Here is a 19,104-nt window from a genome sequence, read left to right as displayed (position 1 = left end):
GCTTTTTGATCCAGTAAGATGAGAGCAGACGCTGGAAGTTCATCCTTTCACTATAGACACCTACAGCAGGGGTTGGCAAACTCTTTTCAGTAAAGGGCCAGATAGATAATAAATATTTTAGACTTTGTGGGCAATGTGATCTCTGTCACAGCTCCTTACTTAGGCCCTTGTGGGTGAAAGCAGCAAATGGGTGGTGTGGTTGGATGCCATTAACACTTTATTTACAAAAGAAGGGGATAGCCAGATTTGAGCGGCAGGTGAGTTTGTCAACCCCTGAGAAGACCGTGGAGACTAAGTGAGGGGCCTGTTCATGAAGACCTGGAGTCAGTAGCTCAGATGCTAGGGTCAGATGCTGGTGAGCAAATCCAAGTTCCTGCAGGGAGGAGAATGGGTAGGGGGCAGTATTCGAGTTGAATGGAGGCCTCCTTGAGGACTCCATTCTGGGCAGTCAGCCAGCTTTCCTGAGTGCCGACAAGAGAGCAGTGAAGGTTATGTGGGCACAAAGCATGGCCCGTTCTCTCTCCTGGGGCAGACCATCTTGTTCAAGCTCCTTGGCCCTTGACCTCGAGCTATCAGCACGAGCACATCCAGCCCAGGCCCCTGCCCTTCCCAGCCCTGCTGGGCCCCCCAGCCCAAATCCCCTGGGCCAGGGTGTGGGGAGGCATCCCTGGACCCTCTGGGCCTGCAAGCTGTTTATGGTTCTTTTTTGAGACAAGCAGAAGAATCAGGCCAAAATGTTTCATTCTAAAGTTTTCTTTAGGAAGCACGTTCCTAAGAGTATGATTTACACTCTGTGTTACAGAGTGGTAGTGTGTGATGAATAAAACATGCTCATTTCACTGCTCCTTGGGGTGATGACAGTGTTTTCTGGACTCATATTAAAAATTAAAACAAGGAGATGTTTTTCTCAGGGTATTAGTCTGTGCCAGTGTATCCAGGAAAGCGCCTTGGAGCCCCCATACAGCCTGCCAACCACAGACCCCCTTTTTCCCTCTTACTAATCCCAGCAGGAAAATAAAATGGCCTGTTTTCCAGTACCACTCAGGGGCCCCATTAAAATGCACCTCTGGGCCTCTGGTGTCTGGTAACAACCTGACAATTTGGAATCAGGGGTCCATGGCCTCCACACTGCAGCCAGAAACTGACGCTGGGCTTCCCACCAGCAGAGGCCAGAATACTATGAAGAGATATACAGGCCACCACAAGAAGTGATAGCCCACTCCAGGGGTGTATGAACCACTTACCTGTGCTGTCTTGGTGGCTCTGTCTTTTATAGGTGGGAAAAGGAGGCCTGGAAGATCAAAGGCAGTTTGCCTTGATCGCAGGATTACATACATAGCCTGCCTGTGCTGCAGCCTCCTGACCCATGCATGTCCTTGGAGGGCAGTGGGTATGAGTGGCACCAGGGAGCAGCATTACTAGGCTCCTTGGCATGCTATCCCCCTGTTTGCTAATACTGTGGTCAGTTTTATTTGATGGGGGCATCACCTCTGACCTCTGACCCAGCCAGCTGACCCCACATATACTTGCCTCCTGTTAAAAGCTTGTGGACTGTATTTTTGAACATTAGGTCCAAAGGGATTTCTGGAGTCATACATTCTGTAGGGTCAGTGGCTCCAAGGATCCTCTTGTTGGCTGGCTCCCCCAGATCGATGTGTGCTCACCTGCCTGGGATGAACCCCAGCTTTTGTCTCATATAGAGTCATCCAAAAAGAGTATGATATGAACCTGCTTTATCAGAGTCAAAGACCTTCTTTGTGACAGACCAGTGGTGCAGCTCCATGGTACACAGGGCTGGGCTGGGCTATGAAGTCAGGGCAGAGATGTCCACCTGCTGACCTCGGAGACAGGGAGAATATCTGTTTGAGGGCCTCATTCCCAGTTATTTTTATCTGAAAGTGGCTGTCGCTGCTTCTCCTTCCTTATTTTTATCCCTGCCTGATTTCTCTCACTCCTGCCAAGGCTTCACTAATCCCTTAAGGCCCAGAATCCTTTAAAATTAAGCCATGAAAAATCAAAGCAGTTATCAGCAACATGGCTCTCGGCAGGAGGAAACAGGCCCCAGTCCTAAGGCCCAGAAAGCCCCATCCAGCATGGTCAGAGCTAGAGGGCAAGGGTCACAAGACACCCTAGTGTTGCGTTAGATCTACCTCAAACTAAACTCTGCTTGTTCCGTGTGTTCTGGGAGTGATGCAGTAAGGGTGTAGCAGTGCCTTCATCAGCACGGTGCCTCCCAGGCCTTGGCAGGATGCTAATGATATGGAACCTGGTGGGATGCATTGTACTCATGAATTTTTAATCAAAATCACTTAAAGGAGAGCCCCTTTCATGCTGTGATACCTGCCCAGGGGTTAGCAGCTCCCTGGCTACCCCTCAGGGCTCCTCAAGAGGCACCACGATCTCATCAGTTATGCTCTCCTCAGCTGGGCATGTGGTCCTCAGTTGTGCACAGCTGGGGTGTTAATGGGGTCACCCTGTCCACCTGCTGCCACCAGCAACATTTCTCATCACCTCCTACTGATAGTAACAAAAACAAAGGCCTGATTCAGAGCAGGATGGGTGAATACCCCATCTTCATCAGAAAGTCACACTTTTTGGTTTTTAGGTTCCTGAGGGTAGATCCCTGCCTGGGTAGCCACTACTCAGCAGATGTCCCGAAAGGCCTTTTGCCTTGGGCCCTGCGCTGCACTACATAGAGGAGCAAGATGGGAACACACACTCTGCAGAGCATCAGTGTTGGCTATTCTCCATCTTGACCTTTGGGAAAAAACACTTTCACAAGGGTTACCTCTCTCTACACCTCCATTCCAGCTCCACGTAATGTTTTGCTGTGCAATCCCATGTATTTTCTTTGTAGCATCAGACATACCAAGTTTCACCTGGAGGCCAGGTTTCCAGCAAAGCTGTCAGAAGGCCTTTCCCCTCCAGCTTTATTTAGGTGCAGTCCTGCATCTCAGGTAGCTTCACATGCCTGGGCAGCCCCATAGTCTCCCTGGGCCTCTTGACACTCTGCCATATGGAGTGTCCTGTGTGTGGTCCAGAGGAGCTGGCAGATGCCAGCAAAGATGGGGTCTGGAGTCCCAAGGCCACAAGCTCCAGCCCAGCCCACAGTCCCAGCCAGCCTTTCCCACTGCCCAGCAGGTGGAAGTCAATCTTCTCCATCTCTCCTGGCCACAGACATTATTGCCTTCTGCTGGATTTTGGCTTGAGTGCCTTAAGGACACTGGGCAGTAGAGACCCCAGGCAGGTTGCTTTACAGGCACAGCAAGACTCAGAGCTGTTCCCACTTTGGGTCAGCAGTGCTTTGCATGTGAGGGGCTGGTTTAGACTGGTTTAGCTGTTTCAGGAGAGTTTATTTGGACAGGAGGCATGTTGATTAAAGCAGGGTCATGGGTTTGGGCTCTAAGTCAGTTACCTTGTGTTCTTGTGGCTCCTGCTGCCCAGCAGATGCCCTCTGCCTACGTGCTGCTGCCAATAGTCACCTGGTGGGCAATTTGAAGGGTCACCCTGCAGATCCGAAGGCTCCTGGCATCGCTACAAAGATGGCATGTGTGGAATCCAGGAAAGCATGGAATCACCATCAACCAGAGTGTGATCTTAAGCCAGCCCTGTTATTCTTTTTATATGTATCAGAAAATGTATCAGAAAATCATGGCCACTTATTGATATTAAAATGAAAAACTTGAACTTACAGATTTTAAAAAAATTACCCCAAATTCCAAATACCCTAATTACCAGTATTATCATTTGTTATATAAATTTCCAGACCTTTTTTCAAGGAAATACATGCATCTTGTTTTTAATGTTTATTTATTTCAGGGCACCTGGGTGGCTCAGTCAGTTAAGCAACCAACTTCGACTCAGGTCATGATCAGGTTTGTGGGTTCGAGCTCTGCGTCGGACCCTGTGCTTACAGCTCAGAGCCTGGAGCCTGCTTCAGATTCTGTGTTTCTCTCTCTCTCTCTGCCCCTACCCCACTTGCTCTCTGTATCTCTCTGTCTGAAAAATAATAAACATTAAAAAATTAATCTTTATTTTGAGACAGAGAGATAGAGCACAGCAAGCAGAGGATGGTGAGAGAGAGAGAGAGAGAGAGAGAGAGAGAGAGAATCCCAAGCAGGCTCCATGCTGTCAGCACAGACCCCATTGTCAGGCTCAGATCATAAACCACAATATCATAATCTGAGCTGAAACCAAGAGTCAACGCTTAACCAATTGAACCACCCAGGTGCCCCAATACATGCATCTTTTGATGGACCCTACACATCTTCCCATCATATGGCTCTGTGGGGCCCATGCCATCATCTGCCACCAAAGCCTCTATGGGAGGACATTTGAGCTGCTTCATAGTTCAGGTTTTTTTTTTTTTTAATTTTTTTTTCAAAGTTTATTTATTTTTGGGACAGAGAGATACAGAGCATGAACGGGCGAGGGGCAGAGAGAGAGGGAGACAGAATCGGAAACAGGCTCCAGGCTCCGAGCCATCAGCCCAGAGCCCGACGCGGGGCTCGAACTCACGGACCGCGAGATCGTGACCTGGCCGAAGTCGGACGCTTAACCGACTGCGCCACCCAGGCGCCCCCATAGTTCAGGTTTTACATATTATAAAAAACATGGCTGTGAGATCCTTGTCTGTGCCTTCATTCTGCCTCGTTCAGATGTTTTTGTATTCATTACTAACAGGAAACTGCTGGGTCACCAGGCTTCCTCCCTCACCACCCCCACCTCCCTCTGTAGAACTGAGCTTTGTCCATAAGCCCAAATTAGGACGGGGGGCTATGTAGGAAGTGCTCTGGCCCACAAGCTCCTTATCCCATCCAGTTGCTTTCCCCAATTTGTAAGCTGGGAAGCCCCACTCAGGACATCCACACTGCACGGCCATGTCACAAGGGCCACAGCCAAACAGGATTTGCTTTATGACACAACAGGATAGCAGGGAATGATCAAGGGTCAACCTGCTTGGGCCTAGGGCAGAGGGCTGCAGGGAATGTGAATCCTGCACACACCCATATCATTTGTGTGTGTCCTGGGAAGTGGGGGCAGGGAGCATGAACCACCTGGGTCACCCAGCAGCACCAGCCACCAGCCCTATAAACACAATGTGCATGCTACATTCCCATGTTGAAGGGATCCTCCTGCCCTTCAACTGACTTGGCCTTTCGGCAGCATTCTGCATGGCTGAGACATTGTGGTCCCCCTGTAAAGTGCAGGTCTGCTCTTACCACCCTCCTCCCATCACCTTCCAGGGCATCTCTGCCCTCAAGGCAAAGACCAGAATTCACATAGTGGCCCAGGGGGCCATGAATGGCCTGGCTCTACAGCATTTGGGTGCTTCCCCCTTGTCACCCCAGCCTTTCCTTTCTGTCCAGTGTTTCAAGCATGCCAAGCTTGCTTCTCTCAGCCTTTGCTGGGCAGTCCTCTGTGCTCCTTCCTCACCTGCCCACCTCACCAAACAGGCCTGCCTGCTGCTTATAAAGCCCTCTCTGGCCCCCAGGTGACATCCCTGCAGTATGTTGCTGCATTTTCTGGGACCCCCACATCTATCGTGACATGTGCAATGCTTATCCCCCACAGTGAACCCCACACTGGGGTCAGAGGGCATGTTTGTGCCCTGAGCCAGTCCTGACAAGTTGGGTGATCAGCAGAGGTCAGTGAGCACCTAGAACATGACCCACCCGGGCAAAACAACTCTACAACTTGACTGCCTGTCACACACTGCCCTGCCTGCATGAGGGGCAAGGGGGGCATTCCCCATTGACTCACCAGTTGTGACCTTGCTCAGTTGATGAGCTGCCCGCTGGACCTGTATACCAACATCTGCCAACTACCTCCGATGTGGTGCCACTCCTGCCCCACACCTGCTACAGTGAGTGAGTAAAGGGCCCTAACCTTTCTCCCGTGACCATACAAGGAGAGCTGTGGGTCCTCCATACTCTGGGGGTGCCTGGAGCCGGGTGGCCACACCCATGGAGGGCACTCTCTGGCTCCTGCCTGAAGCTCTGTGGAGGATGGTCTGGCCAGCTGCAGTGAACGCCACTGACAACTATCCCAAAGGGAAACAATCCTGAGCCTTGATGGTCTCTGTCTCCCTTCCAAGGGAGGGCAGGTGTGATGAGCAGGCAGAAGTCTCCCTCTGTTCAGCCTGGCTCCCATACATCACTCTGGAAACGCCGGTCTATGGGTCAGCCACAGGGACACAATCTGTGGAGGGGCTGTCTTTGAAAATCCAAGTTCCCTCTTGCAGGAATAGGAAGTCCTTTGAGACCTGGAGTTACCTGGGAGACACAAGGAAAGGTGTGCTCCTGCCTACATGTTTTCATTCTGTCAGGCACCCCGTTGTCCAAACAAGAAGTAGCCTTTCTGCCTTGTTAGAGGTTGCAGATGTGATGTGGTCTCTGGCACCTTTCCTGGTTCCTGCTAGAGGAGGGAAGCTGACTGCCTAGAGGGGTAGCGACAGGTCGCCGGGAGCACACAGAGCTGAGCAAGGTCAGAACTGGTCAGGGGGTTGAGGAGAAATGCTCCCCTCACCCCTCCATGCAAGCATGCAAGGGACGTGGTGGTCACTTGACTGGTAGGGTTGTTCTGCCTTCCTGGAATGTGTTCCAGGTGCATCTCTCATTCCATTTTTGTAATTTCCGCTTCTAGTGACCTTCACCCATCCGAGGACCACACGTGGTGACATGTCCATCATTGCCAGCCAGAGCCGTGGGCAGCCCCCCTGTGTCCTGTTTCCCCGCCTGCCTCTGCCAAGGCGCTAGCAGCTCCTGAGGGTTCTTCTCAAGCCTGCCTGGCTCCCTGTTCATCTGCATCCAGTTTCCTCTAGGATCCCTGTCCTGTCCCTTGGTGGGAAGCCTAGAGGGGACCCTCAAGGAAGGGAGGAGAGCCCTGGCTCTCTTGACTTTGAGGGGCATAGATGCCACCCTCCTCCAGATACCCCTAGGCATCCCCATCTGTGTCAGTTTCCTGGGACTGCTGTAACTGTACCACAAAGTGATACATGTGGCTCAAAGCAACATGAAGTTATTCTCTGTCAGTTCTGAGGTCAGAAGGTCAAAATTAAGGTGTTGCAAGGATTGGTTGCTTCTGGAGACTGAAGAAGAATCTCTCCCAGCTTCTGGCAGCTGCCTGGATTCCTTACATCACTCTGCTATCAGCTTCTGCCTTCACATGGCCTTGCTTCCCCTCTGGGTGTCTCTCTTCTCCTCTTCTGTCTCTTATAAGGACACTCGTCACTGGAATTAGGGCCCACTGTAATAAAAGGTCATTTCATCTCAGGACCCCTACCTTATACTATATTTGCAAAGACCTTTATTCCAAACAAGGTCACCTTCACAGATATCAGGGGCTACAGCTTGGGCATTTCTTTTGGGGGTACGCTGTTTAACTCCCTGTGGCATCTGATACCTCTGACCAGGAAGAAGCATGCTTCCCTGGGGAGGGCTGGGGCAGGAGGGGCAAGGTGAGTGATGAGGGGCTTGGGACAGTATTGCCCCTATGGCTAGGTCTGTAGGATTCTCTGTGCAGAAATCACCTCAGCAAGATCATTTTGTGGCCCGGATCCCTCTTTTGGCCCTTAACTCCTTCCCTCAGTGGGTTTAACATGCACCACAGGCTAAACAGGAAGCATCTCAAAGTGGACCACCCCTCCAGCCATATCCCCACATAATAAACCCTTGGAGCCTTGAGGTCCTGGACTCTGATGTGGGAGATGCTTGTTCTCCTGATGCCTGTCCCCTGTCACTGCCAAAGGATCAGTTTTCCTTAGGGGTTAATCTTCTCCTGGGAAAGCAGCTTTTAAACAAGCTCATGCTTTGTCACATGAAACATTTTGTCTGGGTTTTCTTGGACAAACACAAGAACAAGTAATTCAAGTTCTAAGAATAAAAACAGGCCTCCCTCCACTGCCTTCTTCCATGTTAAACACAGTGCGATGCTGCCCAACCCAGATGCAGGCTGGAAGAGTGACTTTCCAAGCCGCTCCCGGAAGGCACTTGGAAGCTGCTTCTGGAAGAGTGTCAGTGGCTGCTAAGCTCCCTTCAATGAGCTGAAAAAAAAGTTATTGACAAACAACCCAGGCAAGTGGAACCTGAGAATTTTAGAGGCTGGAGGGTCAGGCCAGTGAGGGGAGAACAGGTGACTCTGGACTCCAGCCTGATCATGCTTTTCTCTTTCTTGAGGCAGGAGCCTCCTGTCAACTCACTCATGTCTCTTGTGTGTTTCCAGGACTCCTCCTCCTCGGCCGGACCCGCCCCAGCGGCTGAACAGCAAGGCATAGCTCCCAAAGTCCAGCTGCCCCTCAACGTGTGAGCTGCCATTTATGTTTTTGGGGTCCTGTGCCTTCAGCACCTCCCTCCCACCTCTGCTAGCATATAAACATGTGGTTTCCATAGGTTTTCTAAATTGTTACCAGCCAATCAGTCTAGTTATGTGCATCAGTAACACTGCTGATAAGAGAGTATGGAAAACAAAGTCTAGCTGGTTCTTTCATGTCAGTGTCTCCAGGACATTTATAAGCAGGGTGATATTCAAAATATTTGATGGCACAGGCCAATCAGGAAAGGACCAGCCATAGCACGGAGAAGACCCTGGAGGCCCATGAGAAGGTGTGTATTGGGGGGGGGGGAGGGCTCTGGAGGGTGGAGGGGGCCAGAGCTGCGGGTGGTCTTGTGAGCATGGGGAAGTAGCTAGTCATCATGTGTTCAGAAGTAACTCAATATTTGAACAGCCACAACTGCCCTACAGTTATGGTAGCTTATATCATAACAGCTGCATATCATCCCCAAATATAACCAGATGAATCATTGCCAGGAAGCAAGATGCTTATCTTGTTTAGAAGATTTGCTCTTGTTAAATTACAGCTCTTAAGAGATACGTGCAGTTTAAAAAATTCCCCATTTAAATAGTTCTGAAAAATTGACTGCCTTCTACTCTTTTATTTGGCAATGAGCTCAGTTACTCGAATGAATCTTTTGAGGTGGAGAATATGAATTTGGCAAACAATATGGTGAAATAGAACGTTCCACAGATCTGACGAAGGTCAAAGGGACACTTAGAACCTACATTATTGCAGAACAAAAGGTATTCCAAGCCAAAAAAAAGCCTTTTGAAAAAAGCAAGTTGCTGAGCTCCAAAAGGTCTCCTAAAGGGGTAAATATACTGGAACATGTTCAGCTACCTCTTTACACCCAATCAAAATGTTTGTCTTTACTTGGTGGCAGATTGGAAATCCTTGAACATCTCCCTTTATCTGCCCACTGCTCTGATTGCATCATTACCACAACCAACTAAACAAAAGGACATTAAGATGTACCTATTTTGTACCTAGTGTCCTGAGGGGAATGTAGATTAATGAGCTACATTTAGGTGTCTTTGGCCGAAATTCAAGTTTTCACCAGCACTAGACAGAAGACATGCTCTTCTTCTGACCTGCTGTCCTAGATAAGCTCCAGTGGCTTCCACTCAAACCTGGGAGCAAAGAAGCATATAGGACAGGATGGGTAGTGATAGCCTTGCTTTTTCTGAAGAACTAGATGCAGGGCCCTGTCCCTGAGGAAGTTGACTGGTATCCACAGGAGACTCTTATTCCCTAATGTGGTTGCCTAAATGAGAGGCAGGACACAGTGAGCTCTTCAAGAACAAGCCCCAGGTGTCCCCCCAGATGAATGCCTGGCACACAGGCTTCCTATAATTTTGGACGTGTTATGATGACCAAAACCTTCCTCATCATGGGTACAGAGTGCTTCTGGTATTGGCCTAAAGCCCTCAGCTTACACATCAGATCAGCCACCAAGAAAGCTGCTCTGTCTTTGAGACCCAAAAGGTTATTAATACCGTCCAAGAATATTACTCCCCAAGAGTTGTGAATACAGACTGGAGGTTTCAACCATGCACAGATCTTCCATATTGTGGAGGGCTTTTTAATGTGGTGCAGAGCATGGAGTGACCTCCCTCTCCTTCCATCCCTGCTCTGCCCTGAGACATGAATAGGCCCTCTCTCTATCTGCCTTACCCCAGAGCATGGCAGTGGGTTCTGAGAGCCTCACTCAGGGTCCTGAGTGCAGCTTGCCATCTGGGAATGAAACTTCCACAGATAGATGGGTGCAGTTCATCCCTGGGAGAAAACCAAGAGCCTCTTGAAGTGTGTGACAATCTGCATGCCACCTGTGAGGTCTGGGAGTCTTGTTGTGGGAGCCAGAGAAAGACCAAGGGGTGGAGCAGAGGGACTGGGGGTTGCCTGCAAACTGGAGAAAGGAAACCCAAAGGGACAACAGGCAGCAGGAGGCACCTTGTACCTGGTGGTGTGAGGGGGGGGGGGGGTCAAAGCTGTCCCCACCAGATCCGTTTGTGGTGGACGCAATCTCATAGGCGTAATTCTCCTTGGGACCCACCTATTTGTCCTGAGCGTCGAGAAGTCGCTGAGCCTACCTTCTAATGACTACACAGCCACCATGTTCCGTAATGTTGGTAAAGGAACTGGTGACCAGACCAGGCCCCACCACAAATCTGTAACACAGAGGGTGGTTCTGGGCTTCAATCTGTGATGGGCTTGATTAGTGTGAATTTAATACACCAGGATCTGGTAACCTAAGTCCCTGCTGAAGTGGGGGCAAAGGCCTGGAAGGGGTGAACCCACCAACCAGCCTTCTGTGGCAGTGCTCAGTCTTTCAGACAGTGATTCCAGATAGTCACAGCACCTGCCCTCAGGGTATGGATAAGGTGCCCCTGCCTGCAGCCCTGCCTGAGGGTGAGCAGCACTATCGAATGGTGAGCAACGTATGTGGGAAAAGCACAAGAACCATCTTGAGAGAATTCTCTAGAGCAGAGTAGAAGGCTTGGCGGGCAGAGTCGGAGATTTGCAAAGGTGCTGGCAGGGCCACCTGCAGTGGACAGAAAGACCTGCCCCTATGAGCTGGCCTTAAGCCCAGGGGGATGTAGGGTCCCCAAGCAGCAGCGGCCTTGTCTGGATTGGATTTCCTGGAAGCAGACTCTGAGGCTAAGGCCCATCGATGGGTGCTCTCAGGAGCCATGCCTGTGAGGAAGTGGGGGCTGAGCTGTGCTGGAAGGGAAGCCTGGTGATCCTCAGGGCAACTCTAGAGCCTGAATAGACCTTAGTTTTCCCAAGATGAAGCGAGCCCATGTGTGCTTCAGGTGACCCCTGGGAGAGACACAGTCTCTAGTGCAGCTGCACATGGCTGGGAAATTCCCACTGAGGACCATTATGGTGAGCCATCAGCAGCCTGGCCCACTCTGGGAGATGGTGCCATAGCCCTTGAGTGTAGACCTTGACTGGACATCACCAGACACAGTACATAGGTGGGTCTTTAACTTCAGAATGTAGCAGAAGTAGCTGGAGGGCTTGTTGAAACAGATTGCTGGGTCTTACCCTAGTAGCTCTGGAGTGAGGCCCCAGAATGTACCTCTCTAACAAGTCCCTAGGTGATGCTTTTGCTGCTGGTCCAGGACTTCCTTTTGTGGGTCACTGCACAAATGCCTCTGCAGACCAGTTTTCTGTGAGCTCAGTGTGGGAAGGATGCCAGCTCCCACACGGGACTGGCAGCCAAGCCACTCCCAGCTCCTTCCTTCTGGGCTGCAGCCGATACCTCATCCAATGGAGTGCCAGCTGCCTGCGGTTCCTGGGAAATCAGGACGACTGGAAGGCCTGGGTGAGGGGCTGGCCACTTCATGGCCTCGTGACAGTTCCCCAAATGCTCCCCATTCTCTCCCTCTGAACATCTGCCCCCAGGGAGTCAGCCCTGTCCACAGCCCTGCATCAGCTCACCCCTCCCCAGCTCAGCTGCCACCTCCTTCAGGAAGACTTACTTGGCTTTCTGAGGCTGGGTAGTGCCCCTCCCAGACCCCGTAACATCCTGTGCAGACCCTGATATGCACCTGTGTTGTCTCCCTCCCCCAGAGTGGGTGCTCCTGGGGCAGGCTTCTCTACCACCTGGTTGCACCTGGCTATCATTCAGTAGACATCCATTGAATGGAACCATCAATGTGTGGGCACATGTCAGCTAGTGTGACCCGGGTATCCAGGAGAACAGGAGCAAACACTTCAACAGGAATAATTGAAAAGAATCTTTTACTTTTTCTAGAAGAAACGTGAGCAAACCATCATATAGAGGAGAAAAGGTATGAAATTAATGAAGGCACTAAAATACTTCAGTTCACTCCTTGCTTAGAGCTGAAGAGAACTGTGTAGATAATTAACACAAGTGAACATCTTGCTGTAGAAATGAGCAAGTAATATGGGTGAGTGATTGGTGTCCTCGGAAATATCCCATAGGCTGCTTGTAAAAGCATGATGCCAGGCAGAGTGGCCACAGCAGTCAGCCGCTTCTGTGTGTACACCATCCATGCAAGGGCACCCACGGAGGGGGCATGGGGCCTGACCCTCTATCCCAGACTCACACTTGCAGGACTGCTTCAGGCTGGTGGAGGGGGCACCTTACAGCTTGAAAGCCCCATATAGTCTACAAGACAGTGGGGAAGAAAAAAACCAAATTTCCTACTATTGCCTTATTTTTAGTACCAGCTTTAAAAAATATTTTTTAATGTTTTATTCATTTTTGAGAGAGAGAGACAGGTGGGAGGGGGAGAGAGAGAGAAAAACACTGAATCTGAAGCAGGCTCCAGGCTCTGAGGTGTCAGCACAGAACCCAACACGGGGCTCGAACCCACAGACTGTGAGATCATGACCTGAGCCAAAGTTGGCCACTTAACCAACTGAGCCACCCAGGCACCCCCTTTTTAAAAAAATTTTAATGCTAGTACCAGCTTTTGTATGTGAATCCACAGAGGTGAAATTGGGGCTGCAAGCAGCAGCCCCTGTCTGATCTATATGTGTTTTTGAGATGACCGAGCCACCTGTGGAAGCTTGTTTTGAGCTGAAGAGGCCTTTTGAAGGAATAAGGAGTGAGAATGGGGCCCTGGGAACCATGAGGAAGAGGACCATGCAGGTGCTGCCTATTTCATGCCAGGCATGTGAGGCCCCGGCAGGCTCCATGAGTACCAGCCTGCAGCTCTGAGCACAGAAGGTGCCGTCCAGCTTGCTCAGAGACTGTCAGCAATGCAATTCGGGCTGAGTGCAGCAGAGGGGACATGGGTGGAGAGGGAGTGACAAGGTAGCACTGCTGTGGCTGTCTGGTGCATAAAGCAGGGACCAGGAGGCCTGCAGGCATCAGGCTGACAGTGGGCTGGGCCATCCTCTGTTCAAGTGTGATCCATTCATGCTTTTTCTTGGGTCATTCCTAAAGAAAGCAGATGCTGAATGACATATTCCCCCACCCCAGGCCAGCGCCCCTCCCCAGCACGAGCCACATGCCAGATCTGCAGATGCACATGCAGCAAAATGACCCACAGAGCCATCTGCTTCTGGTTTTCTCTCTGAGGCACCCAAAGGAAATATAAGTGGGAGGGGCAGAGATTTTTCAAGGTGAAGTCAGATTTATTTGCATTCCAGTTCCCCCAGCAACGCACACCTAGAGGCCAGACTTGAAGTATTGAGACCAGAGGAGATATTACTCATCAACAACACAAATTTGAAGTAAAGATGAGGAGAGCAAATGCATCAGTGCCCTGGTGCAAACCAGTGCAGCACCTCCTGATGCAGGGGACCACCCGGGCTCCCTGACCCCGGAACTCAGCCTCACCTTCAGGCCGACCTCAGCAGGGCCTGCCAGCTTCCTCCACGGCCTCTCACAGTGCCTTGCCCTGTCCCTGTGGCCACAGAGCCCCATCTGCTTCTAACTTGTTGCTGAAACACAGATTCTCAACCTTTCTGACCCTTAGTTTCCTCAACTGTGAAATAAGGGGTAATCCCAGCCTCAGAGTTCATGTGGGGCTTAGGCAAGGCCCTGGGAGAGGTTGGCACCTGAAAGATGCCAGTTCTCTGTGCTTCTGCCCTGTCCTTCCTTAGCCAGTGGCCCACAAGCCTGTGGTGGGGGTGGAGCTCTGCACCACTGTTCTTAGGCACAAATATGAGCTACTTAGAAATAAGATACCATTAGAGTTTGTGAGGGACAATTTAGAGTTTAGAGCTGTGTTTTGAAGGGGAGGGTGTGTCATTCCCTTGGGGATGATGGCATCCCTGGAAATGACATCCTTTGTACTGCCCATTGTTAGCATCCAAGGAGTGTCTGTGTCACTGAGCATTTATTGAGTAGAATACATGAAACCATGAAAGGAATATTGATTTCCCACTGTTAAGAATCCAGACCTGCCCTGTGAAGGGGCATGATGTGGCATAAAATCCAAGTCTGTCTATGTTTGCAAACTAACTGCAGTGACACTGTTTCTCAGTGTGTCCTGTGCCAGAGGACGTGATTCCAGCAGTGGGGAAGGCACTGGTGTCCCCGCTCAGTGGACCAGCAGTGTTTAGCCATGTTCACCTCTAGGTTGCTCATTTTCCTGCTTTTATTATTTCACCGGACCCATGTCTGTGTTTCTCTAAAATAAAAATGGAATTTTGAAAGAAGACTTTTCTGACTTAAAATTCTTAATCAGGATATTTTGAAGCTCATAATCTAAAATTTTTCTTCATTTTCCTTTTTTTTTTTTCATTTCAACTCCCTTTTTGTGCTAAGAAGTGAATGCAAAGTCTTTGTTCCACTAAATGGCATGGGGATCCTCAAATGTTGAGGGAAGGATAATCGGCTCCTTCCCTAAAGACAGTTAAATTTCAATTATTTGAGGTCCAGTCCCCCAAGATCACAAACATCACTACCAGGCAGTTCATATGGTTCATGGAGTGTTTGTCACACTTGGTAACATTGCTTTCTTTTTTCAATCGGGTGTGTATCCAACTCCTGTTGTGGAGGTTGGGTTATAATGGACATCACTCACTGAGCCAGGTGTGGGCAAGTGCAGGTCCTGGTCCTTGGGCTGCTGTGCCAACATGAACCTTACACACTCGCCTGGGGTCTATCCTCTCTCTGGCAGGGCCAGCTCACAATTGGGCAGGTGTCCCCTGCCCCCCACCCATAGCTTCAAACTCCACTGAGCAGATGGACAGTGCAGGTGGCACATGGAAGTCATCCTGGACCCAAGGGCTTCAAAGATAGATTAAAGAGCAAAGAGAAAGTCCCCCCACCCTATCAAAGCTACCTTTGTCTAGGCCGCCCACAGTGCCTTGTTTAGATGGCTCCTTCACCCCCCAAGGGCTGGACTAGCTGGTTTGGAAACTCTGTTAATAGAAGTTTTTTGACACCAGTTTCTACTTCCCTCTTTGACTCACCTCTCACCCCTTCGCATGCCTTGTGCCTCGGTTGTTTCCCTCCCTCCCCCGGGTCACTGCCTTCTCTGCTTGCTTCTGTCTATCCAGGTTCTTCCAGGGCAGCTCAGCTCTCTCCTGGTTGGACTCAGCTCTCTCTGCCATCCTGCCCTGTTGTACACCCTCTGCTTCTCCTTTTCATTCCTCTCCTCACTGTTTAGATACCCACAGCCTGCAGCCCTGTCTTTTCTGCCCTTTCTTGCCTCTCCATGGTGCCCATCCCCTCCTGGCACAGTCCTCCCAACTCCATACTGAATGGACTTCCTGAATGAGGAAAACTGGTACCTGTTTGTTCTGTGCTTGTTTTTGTGTTCAAGGTCAGCCGGCAGACTTTGGGGCCATATGAGACAGTTTCAGTACATGCCCATACACATGCAGATACACACATAGACACACACACTTTCCTTCAGCAGTCTTCATCAGAGTCTCAAAACCAGATCCCCTATTTTATTGTTCTTTTAACAAGTATTATTTGGAGTATACTATGTACCAGACGCATTCTGGTCCTGGGCATACAGCGTGAAAAAAAACATACAAAAATCTCTATCCTTGTGGAGCATATAGTATAGTAGGGAGTGGAGGACAGCAGAGTGAGAGATGAGAGCCCCAGATAGAGGGGAAAGTCAGTGCAAATTTAGAATATTTGGGGGACACCTTGGTGTAGAGCTTCCCTGATCCAAGGTTCTCTGGGAACCCCAGCTAGAGATGCATACATGTAGTCTCCTTCCTCTGGGCTGAACTGGGCTCCCTCTGCACTGGCTGTCACCCTCCTTAGGAGGTAGATGTGCCACAGGGTAGCAGATGGCTGCCTCTTGCCAGGATCCCAGCTGAGGACAGGATGATCTGCCACTTCCTCTCATAGAAAGATTTAACTGCTCAGGATTCTTCCCCACAGGTGAGGAGACAAGAGTGGAAGAGCAAGGCATTTAAACTCTCCAACATGGTGCCCTCTTGAGGAGCTCAGCCAACCTTGAACCTCTGTGTGTGAAAGCAGCCTTTGGAAAAGGGATCTTCCATCAGGCAGTGTCCAAGTGGGCAGAAAACATGGAGCCCCACCCCAAGACACTAGGTGATGGCCCACTGGCCCAGTCCTCAGACAGCCAGTGGGCCACAGTGAGGAGGAGGTTGTGCCCAAGACACACGGGACTTGGTCTCCTCCTGGGCCTGAAGGTTGAGGAGGCAGCTGGTAGGGCACAGGCCAGTGGTGGGCCTCATGTGGTGGCATCACTACTTTGTATGGGCCTCCAGGCTCTGCACAGGCCCCAGGAGTGGGTGCAATAGATGTGGATGCCCCACCCTGTTGGCCAAGCTGAGATGTGAGCCCAGTGCCTGTCATGAAGGGAACAAAGGCAGCATGCAGTTTCTCCCTCCTTGACCAACGTGATTGTTTGCTGAGGTCCATATTGTATACACACACATCCCAAGGAGACAGCACCCCCAGCTTGGCACTGTGCTCCTGGCCACTGTGTATTCACTGGCCACAGAATCAAAAAGACTGTTCTCACATCATGAAGAGATGGAAGGAAGCAAACAAACAGGATTTATGCTTCAGTTACCTTTGCTTGGGAGCAGGCCCAAAAAGGTGTGCATCGCTGTCATTGTTTCCAAGCCTCCCACGGCCCCAGCCTGCACTTCCCCTTTCCCCTTGTTTTCAGCCTGCCCTTGCCCAAGCCCAAGCTGCAACTCCCCATGTGAGGCTGCCCCTCACGTGGTTAAAGAGGCTGCCCCCAAGTGGTTAAAGAGCATGCAGGCTTCCCTGGCGCAAATGCAGTTGTCATGTGACTTTCCTGTTTGTGGTCATTCCTCTGTCACCATCAAAGAGCTCCTGTGAGTCATCAGATGTGAAACAGACAGATGATATCCTGGGTTCTCTTTGTCACCCACGCATTGCGCTGAAAACCTGAATCTTTTCGCCCATGATAGGCAAGAGTGTCCCCTCTGGTGATGGCTTCCTTTATCCTCTCTGAAGCCCAGAGTCCTTGCTAGCTGCCAATGTTTATCTTTTCAAACAGAGAGAAATAAAGATGTAAGCCATCCTTTTATCCCTAAGGGAAGGGGGGAGGGTGCCAACCTGTAAAGAAAGAAAATAAACAGAAGGCAAGGCTTCCATTGACCAAAACAGAGGCACTTGTAGTGTTTAGGGTCAGGGATTAGAAAGGGGTGGCAGGTTTTATGTTGTTTTATCTTATTTTCCCTTACTTTATGTTAGGGCCAAGACATCTTTACAGGTTCTCATTCTGTTCTAGCATGTTCCTCACTGGCCCTCTGAGACTCAGGTCCTCCTTTCTTCTTGCTTGAACCCTAGTGAGTCATGTCTCATTTCTGTATTCACATACTGAGAAGGCCCTTCCCAGGGTCAGAAGAGTGTTCTGGGGGTCTATGACCCTCCTCAGATCCCCAGAGACCTGTGAATGTCCTCCAGCCCCTAGAGCCTACAGTCCTGGGAAGGGTCAACATACCCACCCAGCCATCCATCCTGGTAGGAGATCCAAGAGATGACATTTCTTTAAAAATCATCTTTTGTTTCTCATTGAGCTGAAGCTTCATCAGCCTTCCTCCTCTTGTGAACAACATAGTTGCCTGATATGGTTCTCTCTATCAATTTAAAACCAACTTACCCAAACGCCCACAGTAGCAAAGCATTTTACAAGTATCCAGTCCTTGCAAGTGCCCTGTGGGGTTGTATATTGAGGTTGTCAAATACCTAGTGATATGGGTCACTAGGATCATAGTCTGTTACGGGCACAACTTCTAAACCCTAGGCCAGGATTTACACCACTGAGTTTGTTCTTCATTTGTATTCAGATAGACTTAAAAGAAAAGCAGAATTTAAATAATTAGCCATGGCACAAATATTACAAGGAAGAATGCAACCAATAATTCCCTAACTAGACTTCTTTTTATCTAAAAGGACCTTTGAGGTATCTTCCAGCTCAGACTGATTGAATGGACCAGGCAGGTTAAGCCAGGACCCAGTTAGATGAAATGAGGGAACCCAGCCCAAGACTTAACTGCTTCATTCTTAGTTTTCTCTTGCTCAGAACATTAGGCTTTAGAAATAGTATGCAGAATAGAAGAAAAAATTGGGGCCCAAAGACCTGTGGTCTTGTTCTGGCACATCCTCTGGTGTATTCCTCAGCCTTGGATGAGTCATGGAGGCTTACTGAGCTGTAGGACTGAAAGGTGGTATCACATACCTGCCTGCCCAGGTCAGCCACTGCAGGGCTGTGGGGTGACCTGGGTTTTAGGCACAAGAGGCAAAGTCTGTCTCCTTCCTGCATGTACCTCTCATGACCTGGTTCTCTAGGTGTGCAATAGCAGTGCTGAGTACACCGCCTTCCCTGCACCATGGTTTATCACAAAGAGTAGGTTGGGCACGGTGTGCACAAGCCCCCACAGGCATCAGCTAGTCCTTTTTTAGTTTGGGTTCATCCAAAGATGAGCCCACATGTGACCCAGGTGATACAAGATGGCCTATAACCACCCCTCCCAGCCATCATTTATCCTTGGCCCTACTCTTCTGCCCATAGGTACTTGGCGCTCTATGCTTACAAGCCCCAGAAGAACGACGAGCTGGAGCTGCGAAAGGGCGAGATGTACCGCGTCCTAGAGAAGTGTCAGGACGGCTGGTTCAAGGGGACATCCCTGAGGACTGGACTGTCTGGGGTGTTCCCAGGAAACTACGTGACGCCCGTCTCCAGGTGAGGCAGGTGTTGCTGCCTGGGAGAGGGGGGAACACACTACCCACATTCCCCTGCAGCTGGTTACTGCCTGAAAATCATGCTGTGGTCTGGGCAAGCCAAAAACACAGTCCAGAAGTCAGCAAGGGTGCC

The 19,104-nt window shown here is 50.2% G+C and overlaps 1 protein-coding gene across 1 annotated transcript in view; it reads left to right on the top strand.

Annotated features, from left to right (window-relative positions):
• The window catches only part of SH3RF3 (SH3 domain containing ring finger 3), a 389,906-nt gene that overhangs the window by 276,749 nt on the left and 94,053 nt on the right, over positions 1-19,104 (top strand). The window contains exons 5-6 of the mRNA XM_043604761.1: positions 8,224-8,303; positions 18,802-18,972. Of these exons, the coding sequence (XP_043460696.1) occupies positions 8,224-8,303; positions 18,802-18,972 (251 nt within the window). The remainder of the gene's footprint in view (positions 1-8,223; positions 8,304-18,801; positions 18,973-19,104) is intronic.

This window comes from Prionailurus bengalensis, chromosome A3, assembly GCF_016509475.1.
Source record: "Prionailurus bengalensis isolate Pbe53 chromosome A3, Fcat_Pben_1.1_paternal_pri, whole genome shotgun sequence".
NCBI lineage: Eukaryota > Metazoa > Chordata > Mammalia > Carnivora > Felidae > Prionailurus > Prionailurus bengalensis.
The sequence above is the reverse complement of the archived record's forward strand: the minus strand, read 5'-3'. Positions and strand labels throughout refer to the sequence as shown.